This window comes from Talpa occidentalis, unplaced genomic scaffold (assembly GCF_014898055.3).
Source record: "Talpa occidentalis isolate TD23 unplaced genomic scaffold, MPIMG_talOcc4v2.1 talOcc4.4, whole genome shotgun sequence".
Lineage (NCBI taxonomy): Eukaryota > Metazoa > Chordata > Mammalia > Eulipotyphla > Talpidae > Talpa > Talpa occidentalis.
In genome coordinates this window covers 116,715,757-116,739,931 of record NW_023604295.1, presented here as the reverse complement: position 1 = coordinate 116,739,931, position 24,175 = coordinate 116,715,757, and the positions used below count along the sequence as shown (strand labels likewise).

Genomic DNA, 24,175 nt, shown 5'->3' with positions numbered 1-24,175 from the left:
TCCCCTGATTAAAAAAAAAAAAAAGTGGGCAAAGGACATGAATAGATAGTTTAAACCCAAAGAAAAGAAACACAAATGTGCAAGAAAATATGCAAAAGTGTCCAATCTCATTAATAATTAAAATATGAAATTAAAAATATCATTACCCCCCTGCTGGATGAGCACCAATGAAAATGATAATATCCAGCATCATTAAGAGTGCAGGAAACAGACATTTTCATATTTAGCTGGTGGGAAGAGAATATGCAAACATGGGTGATATGTCTCAAAAACATACCTTTGAACCAGTAAGCAGTACCTTTTCTAGGAATTTATCCTAAGAAATTATCGGAGCTGTACAAAGTAGTTCTAATCAAGGATATCCCTTACAGCATTATTCACGATAACAAAATATTATATGGGGGGATAAAATCTAATATGGCTCATCCATAAAATGGAAATCGAGGAAACTATTAAAATTGCATTGAATAATATATAAGAATTTGGGAAAATGCAAATCTGTGTTAAATAAATAAAGGTTTAAAAGTAAATACAGTAAATACAATTTTGTAAAAAATTGTAAGTAGTCACAAAAATAGAATGAAATAGAGTAATATATCAATGAGGTAACACTGATTTTTTTTTTTAAATTATGCATACAAGAGCTGGGGTGCAGGCCAGAGGTATGGGGAGGTGAGAGGATTCACCAGAGACAGAGTGGGGAGCAGAACAGGACGATTGATAGAAATATACAGCTGAGGGGAGTAGCAGGTGAGACAGGAGAGGTCTGCGCCATGTGGGTCACCTCCCTGACCAGGAATTGAACTGTAGTTGCTGCGGATAGCTTCATAGTGAAAGAGACTTAACCCCTTGCACCACCAGGGAGGCCCCAAGGTAGCACTGATTTTCTCTGGGTTTTAGGAAATAGGTGATTTTTTTATTTTGTTAAACTTTTCTGTATTCCCCACATTTCTTGCAGTAAGCATACTATTTTACAATCAGAAAAATAGGCTCTTTAAATCTGTCACACCACAGCATATGAGCAGTGCCCATATCTGTGAAGGGTGTCAGGCCCTGTGTTCCTCGGTGAAGAGCAGAGCAGGGTCCGGTGTTCTCATCCATTTAGTGAGAGGTGAAATGGGCACAGGAAATGCAGCAGGTGCTGCTCTGCATCAGTTGGGGGTGAAGTCTAAGATGTTGGGGAGGCAGGCTCTCTGTACAGGGATGTTGATCATGGCCACAGCCTTGTTGTTCCCCAACCCTACAGTGTCAGCCCTGGCTTAGTGTTACAGGTAGTGTAATTACGTCATCTTCTACATCTGATTTCACGAGGCTCAGGGCAGCTGTAACTTGGCCAGGAGCTCAAAGCTAGTGAGCGGCAGGACCACGTACCAGGGAGCTTTGGTGTCAGCACCCAGGCCCTTTCCAGAGAGGGCTGCTCTGTAGGGCTCCCCGTGCTTTTGAGGATGACTGGCAGATTTCTACCTGGAAGGTGCCGAGCCACCCTCCCTGTGTCCCAGACGCCATGCCTTGTGCTTAATTTGCTTATTAACTAAGACCAAAGGAATGCATCGATAGCTATCACATTTAGAGAAGGGACTTTGGGTGCTGCAGTCTCTCCAGAGGCAACCTCCTGGTTCTGCCTCCTAAGTATCTCATTTGTGGCTGCTTTTCTCAAATGCATTTGCTTCCCGCTGTGCTTCCCTTTGTTGCATAAACTCTGGGCAGCCTGAGAGTCCTGCTCTGTCTGAAAGTCACAGCTGGTTGACTCCATGATGGCTCCTGGCCCACCTGGGGGCCCTGGGGTGCCTTCCCTCCACAGTGCCCAGGTGGCAGTTCTGATGGGCATGTCTTCAGGGCAGACTTAATTGGGAAGAGTGGACAGGCCTGCTGGTAGGGAGGGAGGGCAGGATGAGGACAACTGCAGGCCACGTGGCTGATTTGCTGCTCTATTTATTTTAATAGCAACCCACATTTATATGATGTTTGGTATTCACGAGCCTCCGAGGTTGGTAGGGAAGGTGTTCTTATCCCCACTTTGTAGAAGAGGACACCAACAGTTGGAAGGACAAAGTCACTCACCTCAGTTTGTAGGAGCAGAAGAACTGGCATGGAAGGACACAGATTTTCTACCTGCAAATACTGCCCTACCTTGTGATCAGCAAGCGCCTCTCTGTGTCCGGGGTGAAGAAGCAAGGTGGGGCTTAGTGTCTGCTTGACAGACACTTGAGGATTTACAGTGGCACACATGGGGTGACTTCTGGTGTAACAGTGCTCTCACTGAGTTCCTGATGTAAGGCCAAGTGCAGGTCCTGCAGGTGGGGTTCAGGGAGGCTCCTGGAGCAGGAGGCCCTGAGTTCTGAGCACTGGAGGAGGAGGGTGATGTGAATGGAGAAGGGGATGTTCTTGGTGCCGGTGGAGGTCTGGAGCCCAGAGCTGGCATGAGGGTCATTTGCCTGAGTGGGAGTTAGGGGTCAGAAGGGTGAGCAGGAGAGGGTGTCCTGTCATTCAGGCTATGTTCATTTTCAGAATTCCCTTCTGTTTAACCAGCTGGGGCCAGTGTGGCTGTGAGGGAGTGAGTAGGGAGGCACTCAGGGAAGAGCGAGCAAGTTGGAGGGTCTTGGGTGGATTCTCTCTCCCAGAGTGTTTCTCTTAGTTTTGTTCCTGCTGAAAATGAAATTTACCCAGTAGGATTCCAGGAAGAGAGAATTTGAATGGTTCCTATTCTGCCAGCCCTCCCCTGCTTGTCTCTTACTTAGGGTTTTCAGGATGTGGGAAGAGGAAGGAAAAATGAAGAGGCAAAAAGGAAAAGGAAAAAAAGGGGGGCGCAAAGTGGAGAGTTAAGTCGGGGCTTGAGAAGCACATTTGGACGGGAGGGGGCAGCCGATGGCACATCAACCAAATCAGTGTGTAACCTCTTTTAAAGTTGTCATTGTAGACTTTGAAGTGTGATAAAACACAAATAAAAAATCTGAGACTATTCTTTATGTTAAAATTTGTAAGCCTTTGGCCATCACTTTTAGTAGAGAGGAAATTGATTGTGGAGCTGGGAAGTGCATCTGCCTCCAGCCTGACCCTTCTTTCTACTCCTTCCTGATTTCCAGGAGATGCTGCAGAGGACCTGGGGGGCCACTGGCAGGGCTGCCCCTTTGTCCCTGACAGTATGTTTGCTTGTCTGTCCCCTGGATCGGGTAAGCAGGGGTCACCGCGGCTCTAGGGCTGGGCGGCCTCTGCACTAGGGCGCTGCTCTTGGACTTTTCTATGATGGAATATGCTTCTCTTCCCATCCTTCAGTTTCCTTAATAGGAACAGAGCCTCTGAAATACTATGTGTTCATTTATTTGTTGCTCAAATATTGAGAATTGACAAGCACACTTGTAAGCTTTGAGAATACAGGAGTGGACACAACTGACCCAGCGCCAGCCTCTCAGGATCTATTTTAGTGGGTGGAGAGAAATGGAAATAAATGAGTAAACACGTGGGAGGGATGACAAGCACGATGGGGAAAGTGAAGGTGAGTGAGGAGAGTGTGGTGTGGAGTGTGACCTTGAGGGACCAGAGAACAAGGGCCTTGCAGGGTGACCCCTGTGGCTGTTTGGGGATGGGGGACAGCATTCCTGCTCTGGAGAGGCCTTCAGGCAGACACTTGAGGTGTCAGGTGTAGGAACAAAGCCAGGCTGCATTTCCTTAACCCACTGGGAAGTTTAGCTCAAAGGAGTAACGGTCTGTGATTTAGAAGGAGAACTGGTGTCCTCGTGGTGGGAGCACACCCCAGGGGAGCTGGTGCAGCCAGGAGGCAGTGATCCTGGTGTGTGTGTGGTGGAGGGCGGCATGGAGAGAGAATGGTCATATTTTGAAGGTGGAACTAACAGGATTTGCTGATAGGGCAAATGTGGGATTTGACCAAGAAATAAGGGTTCCAGGATGACTTTTAAGACTTTCAGTGTGCGATGGAAAAGACTGGTAGGAGCAAACTGGGGGAACCCTGGAAAGGAGGAGTTAGTTTCGGGACCTGTTAGATTTCTAAATGAGGTGCTTACTGGTCATTCTGGCCCTGGGCTGAGCACTGAACATCAGCAGCATCTAGGCCTTTCATGGCCTAGCGAGAGCGCCTGTGATGGAGCAGGAGGCAGTGGCTGCATGGGTGGGCGGGGGAGAGGTGCTGCAGAGAGCGCCGCAAACTAGTTTATGGAGGAGTGTGGTTGTAAAGGGGTGCAAAGAAACAAAAGGTTTACCGTAGGAGTGTGTGGGGTCAAAAGAAGTATTTTTCTCTTAAAATGGAAAATAACTGGATGTTTGCTTGCTGATGGAAGTGATTCAGTTGAGAGAGCACAAGGTGAGACGGGGAGGCCTTGAGGAGGGAGAGGACCGGGGCCTGGTGAACAGAAGCAGGTGTGACCTCAACTGGCCTCGGGGACAGCTGTGGGAGGGAAGGCGTGGGGTGGGTGGGGGTGGGTGGGAAGGACTTTCTTCTGTTGCTTCATTTTCTCAGCAGCTAGGAAGGAAGATCAGGATCGTGGAGATACGTGCCCCTTGGACTCAGAAGGAGAGAGCTGGGAGAGAACGACAGGCGTTCTGAGTCTCTAAATCAAAAGAAAAAGTTTCTTGCCAATGCTATCACTTGAACTTTTCACCATAAAAGGAGCCCTGTAAATTCTGATAAGTTAGGACTGAATTAATAAGGACACCAAGAAGGAGTGGATTAAGAGTTCTCAGGATCTGACTGATCCAGAGCTGCCTATCCAGTAGGTTTTTGTTTGGTTATAGTTTAAAAATTTTGATATGGCATTATATTAGCTTCAGGTGTACACCATAATGACTATATATGTATAATGATATATAATGAATATATATAATGAATATATATAATGAATATATATAATGACATTATATTTAATGTCTATATTTTATATATATGTATATATATATATGTATATATTATGGAAATGGTCACAATAACTCTAGTTAACATCTGTTACCACACAGTTACAATTTGTTTTTTCTTTTGGGTACAGTTTATTTTGAAGAAATGAAATTCTTTGCTTGGGATTACTAACAGCCCTCCTGATGATTACTTGTGTGAGGGTTGAGTGAGGCTCACTGAATTTTCGCCCCCTCCCCTCCTAAAGGTTTGTTTAGAAGATTTTCTAATTTTTTCTTTTTTTAACATCTTACTGTGGGACCTCCCTGGTGATGCAGCGGTTAAAGTCTTAGCACTATCAAGCTATCACCAGCCATTGCAGCACCAGTTCAGTCCCCGGCCAGGCAGCTACCCACATGGGGCAGCAGACCTCTCCTGTCTCTCCTGCTGCTCCCCTCAGCAGTGTATTTCAGTAGATCTGCCTGTTGTGCTCCCCACTCTGTCTTTGGTAAATCCTCTCACCCCCACACCTCTGGCCTACACCCCAGTTCTTGTATGCATAAATAAAATAAATCTAAAAAAAAAAAAAACAAATTAAAAAACCCATCTTACTATGAGGGAGGAGGGACCAAGAGGAAGATTCTTCTCTTCAATTTGTACCTTAAGACATTGTCCTGGGGAGAAGAGATCTACCCAAGGCCACATGATCTGGAGGTGGGGTGGAGCTCATGGTGTAGGACTGAACTCTTTGCTCTTCTCCTCTCTGACATCCCCGGAAGGAAGGCGGGAGGTGGAGAAGAGAGCTCCTAGGGTGGTTCTCTATTCCAAGCTGCTGGGACGAGGGAAATGCTGATATAAACCATGAAGAAGCACAGCACTTCCTTTGTTCTGTTTAGATGTCCATGGGGAAAGGAAAGGAAAACAGACCAGAGAGCAAGTGGTGCTGTAGGGAAGGAAAATGACTTGGGGTTTTGGAAAAGAACAACATTAGTCACTAGCCCAGCAGAAAAACAGGGTGGACGGCTTCATGCAGAGACTGCAGAGAGAGAGAGAGAGAGAGAGAGAGAGAGAGAGAGAGAGAGAGAGAGAGAGAGAGAGAGTGTGTGTGTGGTGGTGGGGGGATGGGGATGGTCCCTGGGCCTGGAGGAAGCAGAGGGTTTTTTGGGGAAGCTCCATAAGTGTGCCTAGAGACCAGGGTGTCAGTACACTGTCCATATAGCCCAGTTCTATGTCCATTCCAGAACTGGGGGTGTCTAGGACTTGTGATTAGCCCTGGACCTGTCAGATTAGCTAAGAGGGACCTCTTGGATGGCAAAGAGTCCAAAGCAGTGTGCTTACCTAGGGAATGAGGTCATTTTTAGGTGTGATAAAGGCAAAAAGGTGGTTCAATGCTGATCTTTTCCACAAACTTATTCCCAGTGGTCTTTTGAGATAAGAGAATATGGTGGCACAGAGGGGTAGGGATCCAGAGCTTTCCTGACTGGAGGTATCTTCACAGCCCTGGTTGTAGAGTCCATGTGGCATCTCCAAACCTCAGTTTTCCCAGATCTAAAATACCCAATGTCTACTATCTTTTTTTATTTTTGGAATAAATAGTGTGTTAGCTGTGAACTATGCAGCATAGTGCCTATAATAATTCAAGTACCTGAACATCTGTGGTAATTGATAGGATGCTGGTTCTCTCTCAGGATGGGTCAGGCTAGGCCAGGTTAGTGGGCTGGGGCAAGGAACAAGCTGACCCTAGATTCTATGTGGTTCTGCTGCTCTGATCCTAGAGTGCTTAGTTAGAAGGTGGGAATACCCTTTTCTGGGTTTTGGAGCTCATGCAGTTCCTCCCAAATATTGCTGGTCAAGGTATCAGAGAAAAGCAAGGTAACATTGCCAAGGAATGTGGTGCCTTCAACAAATAAATCCAAGGAAGGAAACTCTGAAATCTGCAAGAACCATAATATTGAGAGAGATTTAAAGGGGCCCAAAAATCCCTGCATTGCTTAGAACAGCAGGAACATAGATTTCTCTTACTAATCAAGTGATTTGTGGGAAAATCCTATCCATCTCTCTAACCTGAGCTGAATCAAGCAAATGATCGCTGCAAGTTGCAGAGTGAGCTCTGAGGCAGGCGGAAGGCTGGTTTATGATCCTGCAGAACTTTTCTGCAGCATGAATTCCTGGGTGAGCAGGTGAATTCCAAGTCAAAACTCCCCTTTTTCTAGCCTCTGTTTTAACTGTCAGTGCCAGGCTCTTTGTTGGGTGGAAGGATGTTCTCTGACCTGGGATATCTGGATATCCTTCCCATTTATTTGGGAAGTAGTGCTTGAGCTCCACAGCTATGCTTCTGGGCTCTCATCTTTTGAGGGGATTCCACTAATAAACCAGGGTTGGGATGGGAGGGGATTGGGGGGGGAATGTGCACACATTTCCTCAGATCACCCTAAAGAGTGATCATGGCCTGGCTGGACACTTAAACATGACATTATTATGGGAGGCAGGAGGCATTCATCTCTCTGTCTAGAGAGAACACAATGGATTTCTAACCCGACTTCCTATCAGGAAAGGGAGGGATGCTCTAATAAAACAGGCCCTGGTGAGAGCTGTGCTCCCAGCTGGTCATTTCAAGGGATCCTAAGTTTTGCTTCTTTCACTATGAATGGTTATTTCCCAATTGAGATTTAATTAAATTCCAGAACCTTCTGAGTAATCTCAAGAGGACTTAGATGAAGATGGTTTAAACTCTTCGATATAGAAGGGGAGACATGGTGTCTCACACACTGTGTGGGGGGACAATGGGGGATTGAAGCAAAGAGGACTTAGGGGGCTGATGTTATGAATCTTGGGTGTTAAAACCCCCAAATTGCTGAGGACTCTTTCTACACAGAAAATAAATTTACTAAAATTCAGAGAAAGAGAAATGAAAGGCCTTAAAATACTTAGAAAACTGTTTGGCTCCATGAATAAGGAACTTAGTAGAATAGTGAGCTGGGACTGTGGAGTCAGTGTTGAGACCTGACTTTTGAGAGTTGGTTGTTTGACCTTGTGAAAGTCACTGAATTGAACCTCAGTTTCTCTCTCAGTAGAGTAAGGATGAGAGGGCTTAACTTTGAGGGGTGTCATGTTGTGGGGAAGGTGATAAATTCAAGTCAAGCACTTACCACCAATAACAATTTCAGTAATAACAATAATAAAGATGCTAATTAAAATGGAAATGAGGTTGCCACTTTCCCAGCAATAAAATTCTTGACAGTTGAAAATGACATTGCTCAGTGTCATAGGAATATGGTAGAATAATAGAATGGTCTGTTAATAGGACTGTAATGTGCAACCTTTCTGGAAAGCAAGGTTTTGGAGGGTTTCTGTAGGATTTTATTCTAAGGAAATAATCAGAAAGATAGGGAAACATGTGAACAAAATTGTTCACTGTGTTGCTATTTCTTTCTAAAAAACTGGAATCAATCTTTGAAAGCAGGGAACAAGTATGGTTCATCCAACCAGTGGAGTATTAGGCAGTCATACAAAATATTTGAAGAATGTTAATAATGTGAAACAGTGTTCATGAAAGTGTATGTGAAAGACCTTCTAGATTGGCTAGTGAAGTATTTAATATGCATATAATATGTAATGAAATATATATGAATAATATACATGTATATGTAAAATATGCTAATATGTTAATATAGTGGATAGTGAACTTCTGGATGATTTTTGCTTTCTCTATTTTTTTGATAGTTTCCTTTTTTTAATGTCAAGTTTTATCAATTTTTATCATAAAAGTTTAAAAATGAACATGGAATCTAGTTTCTTTAGTGGATCAGGTTCTTGCCCTATTTGGGAAGTATTTCTCTGTGCATTAAATCTGGCATGCATTGCATGGACACTTGTGGGAAGGTTTTGTAAAATCCTCCTCTTATTTCTCCCTGACCAATGTGGAAGAAACAAATGTTTGGGGGATAGGACTAAATATTTTGGAACAAAGAGGTAGCAGTGGGTGTATTGTGAAGTCAGCGCCAAGCACAGCACATAGACTGCCCTGAAATCCTTTAGCTTCTCAGAAGCTGTGGATCTACTAACCATGCAAGTTTGTCACCATCAAAGCCACAGCTGGGCACAGCTGCCCTGTGTCTCCAAGGACATCATTGGAAAGCCAGGAACAAATTTTTTAAAAGAAAACAGCAGCCCTGCCTAAACAGTGCTCACAGAACATGGGGCCTGGTGGTGCCAGGGAGGATATAGGGAGACAGTGGGCAGAGGAGATGTGTCCCAGGGCAGGCATTCTCACAAAATATAGTCACCTCCAAACCCAGACCCACTGTGCAGGGCGAGGAATATGGCAATTCTCTAATGCATTATGTACGTAGATGGAGCTGGCTCTTTGACTGAAATCATTGTTTCGTTCAACAAACACCTTGCAAATTTGTGTAATATCTTGGGCCCAGTGCTGGAAAATCCCTAGTGATTAAAGTAGAGGCCTAAAGCTGTGAGGACCTTGCTCTTGTTTGAATGCTGAACAACTTAGTTCTGATAGGTTTTCAAAATCTGAATTTTAAAAAGCATATTGGCTTTACCTAAAGTAGGACACACTTTAGGCCTGCAAAATATTGTAGTAATAGTGAGTTTTCTCTTTTAGTGCAGCTGTTCCAAGTGTTATATAAGTTTAAATATTTCCCCTTAATTCCATCCTTTTTTTAATGACATCTCTGGGAAATAGGGCAAGGAGGGGTGCCATCTGCCTTCAAATGAAGAGCTGGTAGAGGGGCATTTCGGGATGTAATTTTGCTGAAAATGTGGTAAGGTAGCTGACAACTTCTGATCAGTGGGGTTCCCCATAATGATTGATCTCGATGGCCAGGGGCTACTTGAAGGCCGTTTGCTGAGGACACGCTGTGTGTTCTCTGCCCTCTGAAAACCAGTCATTCATGCCAGAACTTATTAAAATTTGATAGTACAGTGACTATTGTGTTTTTCTTTCATTACATTCAGTGCCAGAGTCAGGTTCCCCAAGTTTCTTGGAGGCACACAGTTATGTTTAGCAAATGTAAATTGTAACTTTGTAAAGATGCAGCCTTCCACTATGTAATATGTTGTGACTTGGGTTCTTCCTCTCTGCCTTGGAATGTGCCCAGATGTTTTGCTTCTTTTAAAGATCTGATATGGCCATGGCTGACTCTATAAATAGTACCAAACATCAGCTATAATGCTGGCATGATGCTGAGTTTTTTTTTCCCTTCCACCCACTAAAAATCTTGGGAGAAAATTCTCTCCTTCATTCCCCTCCCTCCCTATATATACACGTGCGCACACTCACACACACACACATCCACACGCACACTCACACACTCACACACACACACTCATATATTTAGGCAGTAAAAATCTCGATGTGTTCAAACACATATGTGCTTTTGTTTCTTTTTGTTTTTTAGGAATTGGGTTAAAAGGAGTTAAAGAGCTTTCAACAGTAAGAGCAACCAAAATGATTTCCTCAACTATCTACTATGTCCTGGCACAGTGCTAAATGAAATTAGTCCCTATCATCAAAACCCACAGTCCAGCAGGAGAGCTGCTTTATCAGTAGCTAATTACGCCTGGCTTCCTGGGCTTAAAATGGGACAAGATACCTTTTATAAAATTCCTGGGGATTTTTAATCATTGTGGAAAGGATCTCTAACAGCTGTATTGGTTTACTAGGACTGTGATAACAAAGTGCCACAGACCGAGTGGCTTAAACAACAGAAATTTGTTGTCTTCCATTTCTGGAGACTAGAAACCCTCCATCAAGGTGGCAGCAGCATAGGCTCCTTCTGAATCCATGCGGGAGGCTGATGACCATCATTCTCTGTGCATCTCCGCATCTTCTCTCTGTGTCTGTCCACCTTCATCAGAAGAAAGCCGGTCTTGTTGGATTAGAGTGACCTCATTTTAACTTAAATACCTTTGTTAAGCCCTTGTTGCCAAATAAGGCCATGTTCTGAGGTGCTAGGGGTTGGGACTTCACATACAAATGAATTCAAATTCACACAATATTTTTTATTTATTTATTTATTTTTTTTTTGGTGGGGGATGGATATAATTCAGTCCATAACAACAGTCTTTCAAGTTTTACTTCTACCTCTGGAAATAAGTGTCCTTATACCATCCCAGGTTGATAACAATTCTCTCCCTCCCTTCATTAAGGAGGGACTTAACTCAGCTCACATTACCTTGAATGTAATTCTCCTTGCCCCGCACCCCCAGCATCTCCAAGCCCATTTCCTCCTTTCTGGGGTGAATGGCGAGTGGCTGCCCAGACATGACACAGCCATCTTCTCTCTTCCACCTGGCACTTGGCTGCTCCATGTATAGAATCTTCTAATGCAGCTTGACCTGTGGGCACCTGCAAGGAAGGCCTTGGAAGAGATTTTGCTCTTCTCATGGGTATGCAGGAGAGTGGATCAAGGTCTCCTCACACTCGCCTGTGGCCTCCCTCACCTGCCACCTCTGGGCAGCGTCACCAGTCCAAAGTAGAGGCAGTGTGGCAGGGGCTTATCTATAGACAGCTCTCTACCACCCGCATCCCAGGAAGGAACCCTAACTCAGACCCTGCCCACATCCTTGTCCATGCATATCGGCCTGTTCCCCAATGTTTTTCCTAACTTGGGTAGCCCACAGGAGACATCTAGTGTTTTCACTATGAATGGAAGCCCCCAATGTGCTGGGCTGACATTCAATTCTTTTCAGACACACATTTCTTTTTATCTAGTGGGTTATAAGCACCTGTGCTCATTACGTATTTCTTTTTAACCTAACTCCTAATCAGCAGGTTTTATATGCTCCTTAGTCTCTGGATCAATGTTTCATGTTTTTTCTACCTGCTTGTGACCATCACACCTGAGGATGGAGCCAGGCAGATGCGTGACCCAGAGGCACGTTTGTGTTAAATATATCTGTGTGGACGAGAGGTTTATGTGTCTGATGGGAGCTGACTCGAGCAGGGAGCCAAGGGGTGAGTTATGTTTACTCAAGGAACCTGGAGTTCCCACCCTAGGGAGAGCTGGAAACCTGAAGGTCAGGCACAGAAGGAAGAATCTGGCTTTATTCCTGGCAGTTCTGCTACCTTCCTTTGAGGCCATGGTGGAGGCCCCACGTTTGTGTAACACACTAACATGGATGGGAACAAATGCAGCATGCGGAGGGCCGGCAGGTATGTGTTCTTGTCCTTGGTGCTTTCATCAGCCCTGCTCCTGACATTCTGAGTTACACTATGTGCCACAGATGGAAAATCCAGCAGGAAAACGGGATGAGGGGGAGACATTTTTCTTTTACTGAATTATGAATATGGATACCACCACCTTCTCTGGCTGTGCTTAAGAGAAGCCATTTCTGAAGCTACCACCTGCTATAGTCCAGTCAACTCTGGCCAAAAGTTCTAATTAGGGAAGCCCTTGAGATATTGATCAGATAAAAGTACTAGAAAAAAGTCCCAGTAGCCAGAACCGTTCAGGCACAAAAGTGTAACTATTAAAATATTGTGTTTATGGGGCCTCCCTTGGTGGCGCAGCGGTTGAGCGCTGGGCTGCGAGGCTGCCTGCAGCCTGTGCAGCGCCAGTTCATTTCCGGCCACCGGCGAGGGTCCCACAAAAAAAAAAAAAAAAATTATGTTGGGTATGACTAGCTGCCCTGGGAAAGGCTAAAGGAAGAAATGCCAAGTGTAATGCAAATTTTTATCATTTTTACCTGGGGGTGGAATGAAGGAAAAATATAATTTAGGGGAAGACTCTTAACCTGGGAGTGGCAGTCATGGACCCCCCAGTAATGAGATTTGAGTGGGTGATTCAGTACAACCTCAAGTAGGAAACTGCTAAGGTGAGTGCTGACTTACACTCCCACTCTGGGAGCTTTCTGCACTCATTACACTTATTCCTTTCAAAACAAACAAGTTTGTGCCCTTAAATGCTGTCGATCTTATCCCCTCACACCCATCCATTGTGCCCTCACTACATTTTTATTTTTGACTTTTTTTAGATTCCACATTCAAGTCTTTCTTTGTCTGACTTATCTCTCTTAGCATAATGTGCTCAAGGTCCATCTATGTTATCATAAACGGAAGGATAGCTTTTTTATAGCTGAGTTATATTCCATTGTATATGTTTGCCACATCTTTTCTATCCATTCATCCATTGGTAAGCATTTGGGTTGTTTTCAGTTCTTGGATATTGTGAATAATGCTGCAATAAATACCAGAGTCTATATATCTTAGTGAAATCCTGTTTGTATTTCCTTTGGGCATATAACCAGAAATTAAATCTTTGAATTATATGGTGGATCTATTTTTAAATTTTTAAGGAACCACATTGTTATCCATAAGTGGCTGCATTAATTTGCATTCCTACCAACGATGTATGAGGGCTCCTTTTCACCACATTCTTGCTAGCACCTATTGTTTCTAGTCTTGGTGATAGCCATTCTAACAGATGCGAGGTTGTCTCTATAATATACACTATAGTGAATATAGACAATGATATTGTACTATAGTAACATAATGTAATTAACATCACATTAATGGCAATCACATTACAGTATATAAATATGTCAAAGTAATATCCTGTATTCCTTAAATTTACAAAATGTAATACATAAAATTTATCAATTTTTTAAATAAAAGATTATCCCTTAATACACACACATGCACACACAAACACACACTTTAACCAGTACCTTCCCTTCCACACCTATCGCCTTTAGGGTGAGCCCAGAATATAGCTCTGGCTCTTTCAAAACGTTCTTCTCTTCAAGGTAATCTTGATGGCTAGATATGATGGGTGCTTGCATTACAGTTGCCTGCACTGGGTCAGATCCATCTGTCTCTGGAAGGCCACCTGAGCAAAGGCATTTAATGTTATATCTCCTGTGTGTTCAGAACAGTGCCAAGGTCACAAAAGAGGTCCAAGACATTTTACCCTCCCCATGTGTGGAGTTGAAAGACCTGACTAGAGCTTTAACCTAATATAGATGAGGAGACAGAATATATATCAAATATATATCAAATGATCAGAAAACAAGGAAGCATTCAGTGGAGTGCAGGGGGTGCAATGAACATGCAGAGGAGGGGGTGATCGCAGAATAGTGGTCAGAGAACCCTGCAAGTGCAAGGAACCATCGGGCTAGGACTGCATTAGTCTTTAGGAAGTAAAAGCAGGGGAAGGAACAAGGGATCCTGTGTAGGACTGATGGTGACAGGTGGAACATGGAAATCATCTGATGTCTCTTCACCATCACACTATAAGGTTTGATGATGCTTTTGCAAAATAGTCTCAATTTGTGTTTCTATGAAGCAGAAGCAACTGAAGGGAAATGATGCTTTGTACTCCTTAAAAAGTCCTTAGCAGCTTCCAACAACAGAATCCTTTCTCTGACCATCAAGCTTAAGGTTCTAGTCAGCTCTTCCAACTCAACGCTCGATCAGCTTCCTGCCATTGCCTCGCCTGTGCCTAATTGGGCCACCACACACTTCTCTGTGAGCTCTCTGTTGGTCTAGGACACATTGTTCCCCTCTACCTGAATGTCCTTACTTCAACTCTGCAGGTTCAAATCCTACCCATTCTCCAAGTTTCAGTTCAAATGCCTTGTTATCTATGATGTAATGATTCGCGCAAAGGCCCTGAGGTGCAAGTGTGCCTGATGTATTCCAGGAACAAGAATGCCGGTATTGCAGTGGTGCAAGAAAGAAAGGGAGAGAGAAGGTAACATTAGTGAAATAATGTAGGGCATCACTTAGGGCCTTCTGGGCCATTTTAATAACTGAGGAAGACAAGGAGTCATAGGAGGATTTTGAGAAGAGTGATTGATAGATTCACTTTTTAAAAAATTCTCTGGATACTATATTTAGAATAGACTGAAGGTGAAGACGGGTAGAGGCAGGAAATCTGTAAAGAGGCTACTGCAATAGTCCAGGTGGTTGGAAGAAATGAGAATACAGCTACATTCGATATATTTTGAATTTTTATTTTGTTATGGCAAAATAATTATATTTAGAATTAACCAGCTGGACTCTGTTTAGATAATCTTAATTTTGTTGTGAACATCCAAAGCATCATAGTCAAGAGCCAGTGCAACATATACCTTCTTCTCTCTGTCAGGTCTGATCAGGGTGTTGACCTTGGCCATGTCAGAGTTACAGAGTTTCTTCACAGCCCGTTTGATCTGGTGCTTGTTAGCCTTGACATCCAGTGATCACAAGTGTGTAGTTGTCTTCTGTCTTCTTTGTGGCTAACTCAGTGAGCAGAGGGAACTTGATGAAGGCACAGTAGTCAAGCTTGTCTCTCCTGGGAGTGCTCTTCCAAGATTATTTGGGCTGCCTATGGAGTTGCAGTGCCTTGGGCCTCCAAAAGGTGGGTGAAATGCAGATTTTTTTTTCCCTGTGGCTGCCTGTCAGCACTGCTTTCTTGGCCTTCAAAACTTTTGATGTGGCTTTAGCTTTGGGAGGGGTGGGGGCTTCTTTCTTTACTGTCAGTGCCATCTTTGTGAAAATCTGAATTTTATTTTTAATGGGTAGATGGGAGAAAGCAAGGAATCAAAAATGTCTGCAAGGATTTTGACCTGAACAACAGGAAGTCTAGAGTTGCCAACCCCAGAGATAGGAAAGGTTATGTAGGGGCAGCTGGCAAGTGAGGAGACTTCAACTGACCCTCATTGGACTGGAAACTACTTCGGAATAGGTGCATCCTATGGTTCATGTTTGTTGTCTTCTTAGGGACTTATGAATTATAACTGATGGCTGTATCATGTTTCAGGGCTATTATGATTGTGAAGAACTTTGCTCCGGGAGAATATCAATTAATTTTTTGATGATTGTTTAGGTCAGAGCTTGATATCTGGATGCTTCCCCAGCTGGGTATTTTTGCTTCTTTGACACCATCCAGAGGTTCAGTGACAGGTCTCCAGTGTAGCAGGGGTAGTTTGATGAGGATTTGATCTTAGGTGGCTTAATCTCATGAGTCACCCGGGCACTTGATAGAGGCACAGAGTATTTTGTTGGAACTAATCTTTTCTCTTCCAGTCATTATCACACCTAATGAAAATGATTAATTGGTGTTAATTGGTATGCCAACACAGTGTGAGTACTGTTAAAAATTAAATGTTCCTTTTAGATTTTGGTGAGATTAGAGTGGGGGTAGGGAGGAGAGGAAGGTGTGTTTGTCTTTACATTTGACCTCAGACTTCAGAGATTTCTAGCTAGAATCCCACATTATTGGTGGAGACATTTAGTAGAAAGGATACCCAAGCTAGCATAGGGGACTACGTAGTTTAAATATTCTCAGTGGAGTATTATAAGAGTGTGTTGACACTGAACCTGCCTGTGTCAATGTCTTCACAAGAGGGAATTCTACTCCACAGGAACTTACAGAGCACTTACTCCATGCTGGCCACAAGCCAGGCACAGGGGAAATTAAGGACACCTGCCACACCTGTCTTTAATACACAGTGTATTAGCGGCAGATGTATGCATAGTGATGGGTAGAGTTGGATCTTGAAGAGGTAGAGGTCAGCTGGACCTGGAGGGGATTTCTAGAGGAGATGGTGGTTGAGTTGTGTGGAAAAGATTGTGCAATGGTTGCTCAGATGAAATAAGAAGGGCATCCCAGGCAGATGGGAGCTGTGCAATGGAAGATGAAGCCGAAGAGGTGGACTCTGATTATGAACAACCTTGTAGACCATAATAAGGAGTTTGATTTTAATAAGCAACAGATAGTTATGAAAGGTTTTTAAGCAGATGAATTATATAAATTAATGACTTGATCCCTGGAGTAGTATGAAAGGGGAGTTAGTGGTATGAAAGAGGTAGGATTCTAGAGTCAGAGAAACTGAAGGATTTTATAGTAACCCAGACAAGAAATGATGGTGATTTGGATTAGGGCATTAATGGCAGAAACCTGTGAGAGGTATTGGTACATTTCTGCACCTAGATTACTTTTGATTCCTAAAACTACTCTGTAATGATAATGATGCCACTTACTAAAACCTGAACTTTTTCCTCACTTCATTTTTCCAGCTACCCTATGAGGTAGGGACCGTTATGAACTCATCCTATAGCTAAGGGAAATTGAAGCCCGGATTTGACCCAGACCAAGCTGCCCAAGGTCTCACATCAGCAGGAATTCCACAATACATGCCCTTAACCAGCCACTGCTTTTGCCTCCAGCATAGGTAAGATCCATTTCATGGATGAAGAGACTGTGTGGAAGAGAGGTCTTTGAGCGTGAGAGAGAGGGAAGAGTCTAGGTCAGCTTCTAGTTTGGGGACTCTTAGAATTAGGCACTGTCTGCAGTAGCCATTAACACGAAGAAAAGGCCTGTGGGTATGTGCTGTGTGCTTGAGCGTGTGTACCTGTAGGGAACAGACTTTTGATACAGGAGAATGCAATTCAATTTCCATGCTGTCATCAAATGTCTCCACCTTTCCTGATCTGAACGCAAGAACAGTAGCTTTGTGGTGAGTTAACTTCCCTCACACAATTAATGTCCCCTTGCCACTTATCTCAGTGTTTGAGGGTGAAACTGTCGATGTGGAATTGATATGGTCAAAAGAAACAAAAGGTGAAAACTATGGAGAGGACTGGTGTTCTCTAAAAGTCTGCATTTCCTAATTCCTGGTGAAGTTAAACTATTTTAAGACCTTCTGGGACTACTTTGTTAGGGTGGCCTGTTTGACTGCATTCTGTGTACAGGGATGTGGCTAATGGCAGAGGCTCTCTGGATGGATCTTCCTTTGTCAATAGACTTACTCATCCAGGTGAGACTGAGAGAACAGCCTTGTGAATGAGAAAGGCTTTTGTCCAGTGACAGCTCTAGGGCCTTCCCTATAAAATTTAGGATCTTTGGACCATTTTGGGGCCTGTCATTCCCCGAAGCAAAAACTCGTGGTGGACATTCCTCTGATATACTGGGGAATCCCTGCACTAAGAGGCCATCAGGAGGGCTTATGAATTTGGAAACATCTACCCAGTGACAAGGAAAGGTCATAGCAACAAATTTCAGTGACTCATTTGCATCTTGGATAATGTTCTAAAATAGCTTTATTTCTGAGAGCCAGTAAATACTGATAAGTGGGCATTTTTGTAGACAGAAAAACAAATAAGGAGCAATATTAACATTATCTTTTCTGTGCACATGTACGATGCAGCCTGGGAAGGCTGATTCAGGGCTGGGCTGCCAGTCAGGTGACATGGGCATTTCACAGATGGGCCAGCTGCAGCTGTCCCCTCTGTTTCTCTGAAGGTTTCTTCATCTAAATCTCTCTGTCACCTTGCATGGAGGATTTTTTTTAATCTCTTGAGACTTCAGAGATTGAGGCTTATTGGTACTGACAGCCCCTGATTATTTAAAATCCTGGAGGCCACTATTTCTGCGGTGCTGGTGCACAGAAAGTTCACCGGGTGGCCCCTGCTGGCTGCTTTGTGGTTGTGGTCTGTTAAGAGCCACATGGTCCCTCCTCTCCCCATGAAATTCTAAAGCAGCTAACAAAAACTAAAACCCAACAAAATCCCCTTCACTCTCTACCCTCCCTGTTGCCACAGACAATATCCCTCTCCTCAAGTGCAGACCGAGTTCTCTGACAATAGTCTTATAATTTTTTAAAGGTTTATTTATGCATACAAGAGCTGGGGTATAGGCCAGAGGTTTGAGGGGGCAGGGTGAGAGGATCATCAGAAACAGAGTGGGGAGCAGAACAGCCAGGTCCACTGAAATACACTGCTGAGGAGAGCAGCAGGCAAGACAGGAGAGGTCTGCTGCGCCATGTGGATCAACTCTCTGACCGGGCATCAAACTCGTGTTGCAGTAGTTGCAGACTGCTTCATAGTGTTGACGCTTAATCTCTTGAGCCATGAGGGAGGCCCTTAATCTTATAATTTTAAGCAGCAGAAATGTTCAGTTTACTCCAGGAGTTACTCAAGGCAGTGGGGCGAAGAGCTGTGGGGTGGAGTACATACTGTCACCACTGCCTGTAAGCCACTCTGCCCCCCTCTGCACCTGCACTGGCCCCGCAAGACCAGGCCAGAGGCCTGCCTCCCAGGAGAGGGGATTTGAGAGCTCACTATGGCATCCCAGGGTGGGAAGGCCTGGGGGGCTGGATGGGAGGAGTGGGGGAATCACTGTGTCCTAGTAACAGTCATACCTTGTGACAGGACTTGAGTCCAGAGGAAAGATGTTTCCACCAGCACCAAGACAACCCCTCTGTGCTTCTTCTCAAGCTGGGAAACCCTTAGGGTGCTCTGTGGGGCATGCCCTTAAGAGATCCTCAATTTGGGGTGTCTTGCCTGCCTTAAACTGTGTCCTCCTCACTGTTTGTGTATGTGTGTGTGTGTGTGTGAATGAATGTGAACATGTCCATGCATTAAGGTGGTGCAGGTCCTAGGGGGTGGGGAGGCTAACAGGACCTCCCTAGTGTGATTCCAGGCGTCTGGAGCTTGCTCTCTATTTCTAGAAGAAACCTTCCTTGTGGACTGACTGTTGTAGTGATCAGACTCCCCAAATTTGCTTAAATGGACCCTGATTTCTAATATTCTGTGCTGCTTTGAAATCATGCCACATAGTTTCCCCTGAAAGACCAAAATTGAGATGAATTTCTTTCATATTAAGTTTTAATCTAAACTAAAAACACATATATTTGGGAGTAGTAGATCACAAGCCCTTATTGTCATTGTAGACTCATCAGGAGGCAGTTTATCAAATCCTTTCCTGAGAGTGTTCCTTTAAGGCAGTAGGAAGGGCAAGAGGGGTCTGGCCTGGCAGTGGGGGGGCAGGCTTCCCTGCAGAGGAGCAGAGGCCCTCCATGGGAAGCAGTGTGGCTGTGAGGATGGATTTGTCCATGCCTCAGCATTGTCTCCGGCTGCCTGTTGGGCCTGATTCAGCCTTGGGAAGACCAAGTCTTTGTTGGCCATGTGTTTTTTGTTTTTTTTTTTTTTTAAAGATTTATTTATTTATTTATACAAGCACTGGGTACAGTCAGAAGTGCGGGAGGGTGAGAGAATTCACTGGAGCCAGAGCGGGGAACAGAACAGGCAGACTGATGAAATACACTGCTGAGGGGAGCAGCGGGCATGGCAGGAGAGGTCTGTCACGCCATGTGGGACCCTCACCGGTGCCCGGGGATTGACTATTGGCCGGTGCTGCAGAGGCTGTGGGCAGCTTCACGGCCCAGCGCTCAACTGCTGCACCACCAGGTGAGGCCCTGGCCATGTTGTTTTTTGCCCTATGTCCTGGTCAGGAAACTTGCCCATGTCTTTTTCCACTACCTTCTTGCTTCCACTTCTCCCAGACCTCCATGAGGTTTGAGAATTCTCTATTATAACTTCATGGCTTTGATAGTTTTAGATATAAAGTTGGAGCAATACAGTGATCTTTTCTCTACAGACCCTGGCTCATTCTGTGTTCATTCCTCCCATGCCATTTCCTTTGGACATTTCTTAAGAGTGGATGTAGCAGGGTGGTATGAAAGGAGATGAGAAAGACCTCATTCTACAGAAGAAAAAGGGAAGGTGGAATAAAAAGTGCTAGGGAGTTTTTAAAAATTGTTGTACTCCTATAGAAGAGGAAGGAGTGTTTCAAGAAATTGCACCTTTCTTTCATTCTCTCTACCTGGCCTATATCACCTTTAACCAAATGATGTAGCAATTCTTGAAAACTAGAAATTTGTGCCTGGCATCTCTGTGGGCCCGCAAGGCATCAGCTACTTCTTTATCTGACAGTGTAATGATAATGCACTTCCTGTGAAGTATTCTGATTCTCTTGGGCATGGAAAATGTTTCAAGTGAAATTTCTCCCTCATCATTTGACCTCCTTGGAAAGTCACAGAAAGGTCATGGACTTGTTTTACAAATAGGGGAGCTGATGAAGAGAGATGGGTGACACTTGTATGCAGATGACTCTGTGGACAAAATATGCAGATGTTTCAACCAGCAAAGGACCTCCTTGGGGAGAGTGTCTCTCAAGATGCTGCTTTGATCCAGTAGCCTCTTCCTTAGAATGGAAAGAAAGTCTCTGCTTACTTTGCAAGATCACAATTTAGACTTATTTCTGCAACTTATTTTTAAGATCCACAGTTGTAAATTTGACCTTATTTAATCACTCCGTGAATTCATTGTTGCTCAACATTTTTTTTCCCCGAGCATCTTTTATGTTTCTGGTGTTTATAGGGACAAATACATACTAGAAATATTCTGTAGCTTGTAAAATCCCTTTCCAGCATTTGAGAACATAAGACATACAAAAAAGAATAATGCAGAGGTCTTCAGTAGCACAAGAAAGACACAAACAAAATAAATAATTCACTTCAACCAAAGGATAATCTTCCCTCCCAGAAATAACTAGACTTCTTAATTCTTATCTTCTGTGAAATTAGAAAGATCTTCAAGGGTGGTAATGAAGAGATTAGGTGATGAGACCCATGAGAACTTGGTGAGAGGCCTGCATTGTCTGAGTCAGAGAAGAAAACACACAGGGGTCAGGGCACAGAGGACGTTCAGTAAGTGGCCACACATCTTTCTTCAGTTTGCTTAAAAAAAGACTGTCAGCAATAACTCTGGCTTTTATTATCACATCAGATTATATAAGGAATTGTATGCATGTTATTCACTCACATTTTTATTACTGAGAACCATGTGTCACTTACCATCCCAGGCACTGAGGGGAATAAAGCAAAGTCCCTGCCCTGATTGAGATTGGGGATCATCTCATTTTGACCTTATAATAACCCTGGGAGAGATATAATTTTATTCTTCTCTTGTAGATGATGAAATCGGGTCTAAAATAAGTTAAGTAGTTTAGCCAAATTCAGGCATAGTAATTGGCAGGCTGGAGGTTTAAATCCAAGTTGGCCTAACACCGAAGTCCAATATTGTATTTCTTCCCTACAGGCAAAAAAGTAATCCCCTAGATGTCAGTAGAAAGGCAACAGACAATGGTCAGTTAGTAAATATTTATGGGAGGCTTATATGCTCAGCTAATACCATGTAAGACAGTGGTATTATGCAGCATGAACGTGTTGCAAAGTTTGATAAGAATAGAATTTCCTTGTGAAGGTGAAGTTTAAGCCAGTTTTAGAAGGTTGATGAGACTATATATGGCTAAGGGGAGGGCCTTCTGGTGAAAGGCAATAATAAAAACATTAAGTGAATGGAGGTAGAAAAGGCAGGATAGGATGTGTGTCAGGTGGTGAAATGAGTAATGGTGTTTAAGGTCAAGAGTTCAGGTTGGGGAGCCAGGATAAATGGGGTTGGGGAGGTGGACAAGCTTATTCTGTTGGACTTTGAAATCAGAGAGCACACTTCAACTTGGGTGTAATAGGTAGAATGTGGAACTTAAGGAGACAGCTCCCTAAAAACAGTGGTGTCAAGGTCATGAATGTGGAGGGGGTGTGCAGAATATGTTGTACAAGCAGGATGAAGTTGGGAGGCCGAGGATGGGCCTGCTTTTGGTGGTGATGAAGAGTGATGGACAAATGGTTTTTACATGCTTATTAAAGTGAGCATCGAGCTGTCCAGATCACCCAGTGAGCTTTAGGGGCAAGAAGGGTTTCTAATGATTTTTGCTGGAAGATTGGTGGTGGCTGGAACAACAGGTCCAATAACCTTGGACTCTCTTCTGCTTTAATAATTCTAACCCAAACATTTTGTTTCTGTGTTCTTGTCCTTAGCCCTATTGAACCCTCATGATGTCCAAGCACAGTCTCGAATTAGTGGGGTTTCTTGATCCTAATTTCAGGGCAGGGAGGTTTTGTGTCTTGAGAAAACCTCTGGGGTAAACCCACAGAATGAAGGCACAGGCCATGTGCCAGGATTTGTTCCCTGCTTATGCATCTGTAGCAGAGCAGTTGCTTCTGCAGACAGAGTTCTAGGAGCTATGGGCACAAAAGCGGGTGGCTTGTTCTTATAAGAGTCTCCAAGCTGCTGTGGTCTACAGTCGTTTTGCTTACTGATATCCACGGCTCTCTTGATTTTGTCTGATGTTATTATTTTGAATCAGGAGATTTATAAATGTAAATTTAAGTGGAATTAAATTTTTTTTTTTTTTTTTTTTTTTGTGGGACCCTTGCTGGCGGCCTGGGAATGAACCGGCACTGCAGAGGCTGCGGGCAGCCTTGCAGCCCAGCACTCAACCGCTGCGTCACCAGGGGAGGCCTTGGAATTAATTTTTTATATCAACACACTTGCAAATCAGAACAAACCATTTGTTCATTCTCCATTCAACAAAGATATTAAACTACATTATCATATATTACATAAACATATTCCAGACATTGTGCTAGCCTCTGGGGTATGCCCCAGTGATCCCTACTGTCATGGATCTTACAGTTTAGTAGGCAGAGACAAACAGGACAAATAGGAAAATTCTGTAATGTTTCATAAGATGTTTGGTGCAGGGTAGAAAAATAACATAGCATGAGAATGACCTAAGGACTACCAGGGGGAGGGAGCAGGAGAGGAATGGAAACCACATACATGTAGGTGACAGTTGCACCAGACTCACAAGAAGAGACAGAGCAAGTTATGTTAATGTCTGACCAGAACCTTCCAAGTAGAGATGCAGTGTGTGCAAAGGCCCTGAGGTAGTGTGAGCCTTTGTGTGTTTGAGTGTATAAGGAGGCCAGTGTGCTGGGATCTGAGGAACTGGCTACAGTGACAGGTTACAGTGATTCAAAGAGCGGTCAAGAGGGGGAAAAGGTGTGCTTTGCCACCACTGTAAGAACTTCAGCTTTTACTCTGAGAGAAATGAGAACCTACTGGGGATGCCTGAGCAATGAAATCATAGGATCTAACTTATTTATCAGGATCTCTCCAATGCTTCTTTGAGAATAGAAAAGGGGTAGGAGAGGACCCAGAGGGACCAGGGAGAATATCATCACGTAGGTGAGAGGTCATGCTGCCTTCTGCACTAATTGTGGTGATGGAGAAGAGCTGGATTTATGGAAGAGTTAAAGGAAGTTCTAACAAAGAAAGACTTTGTTAGAAAGACTTTGTTAGAAATCTGTTCCAATCTAGCACTTACAAACCACTGTGTTTACACTGTCCTGAGGGTGCTGTCTAAATGCTGACCAGAGGAAGAGCATATAATCTCGTTTTCTGTTTGTGTGCCCTATGTGTATTTTTAAAATATGTGTGCATGCACATGTGTGCATGTGTGTGTACACACGTGCATGCATGTGGTCTTTCCTGTTGGATACCCACAGCCACAGCACTGAATCCATTTACCAAATCTATTATCTCTGGACTTCCCAGGGTCTCACCAGCCACTCACACACCAGAGAGAAGCAAAGTCTCCCCCTTGCCTTGGGCAAAGCATTTTAGTTGCATATTTTGCAGGTGTT

At 43.9% G+C, this 24,175-nt stretch overlaps 1 protein-coding gene and 1 pseudogene across 9 annotated transcripts in view; one reads left to right on the top strand and one right to left on the bottom strand.

The window, feature by feature from the left end:
* ZMAT4 (zinc finger matrin-type 4) overlaps window positions 1-24,175 on the top strand; it is a 387,418-nt gene that overhangs the window by 21,451 nt on the left and 341,792 nt on the right. For 7 of the 9 annotated variants that reach the window (XR_008553977.1, XM_054700908.1, XM_037526120.2 and 4 more), the window contains exon 1: window positions 16,888-17,017. The exons of the other annotated variants lie outside the window; for them this stretch is intronic. Coding sequence is in view for 6 of the 7 variants with exons in the window: in XM_054700908.1 (XP_054556883.1) it covers window positions 16,980-17,017 (38 nt within the window). In the remaining variant the exon portion in view is untranslated. Of the gene's footprint in view, window positions 1-16,887; window positions 17,018-24,175 lie in introns of those variants that run through there. 9 annotated transcript variants of the gene reach the window in all.
* Window positions 14,867-15,329, bottom strand: LOC119257840 (60S ribosomal protein L23a-like; annotated as a pseudogene).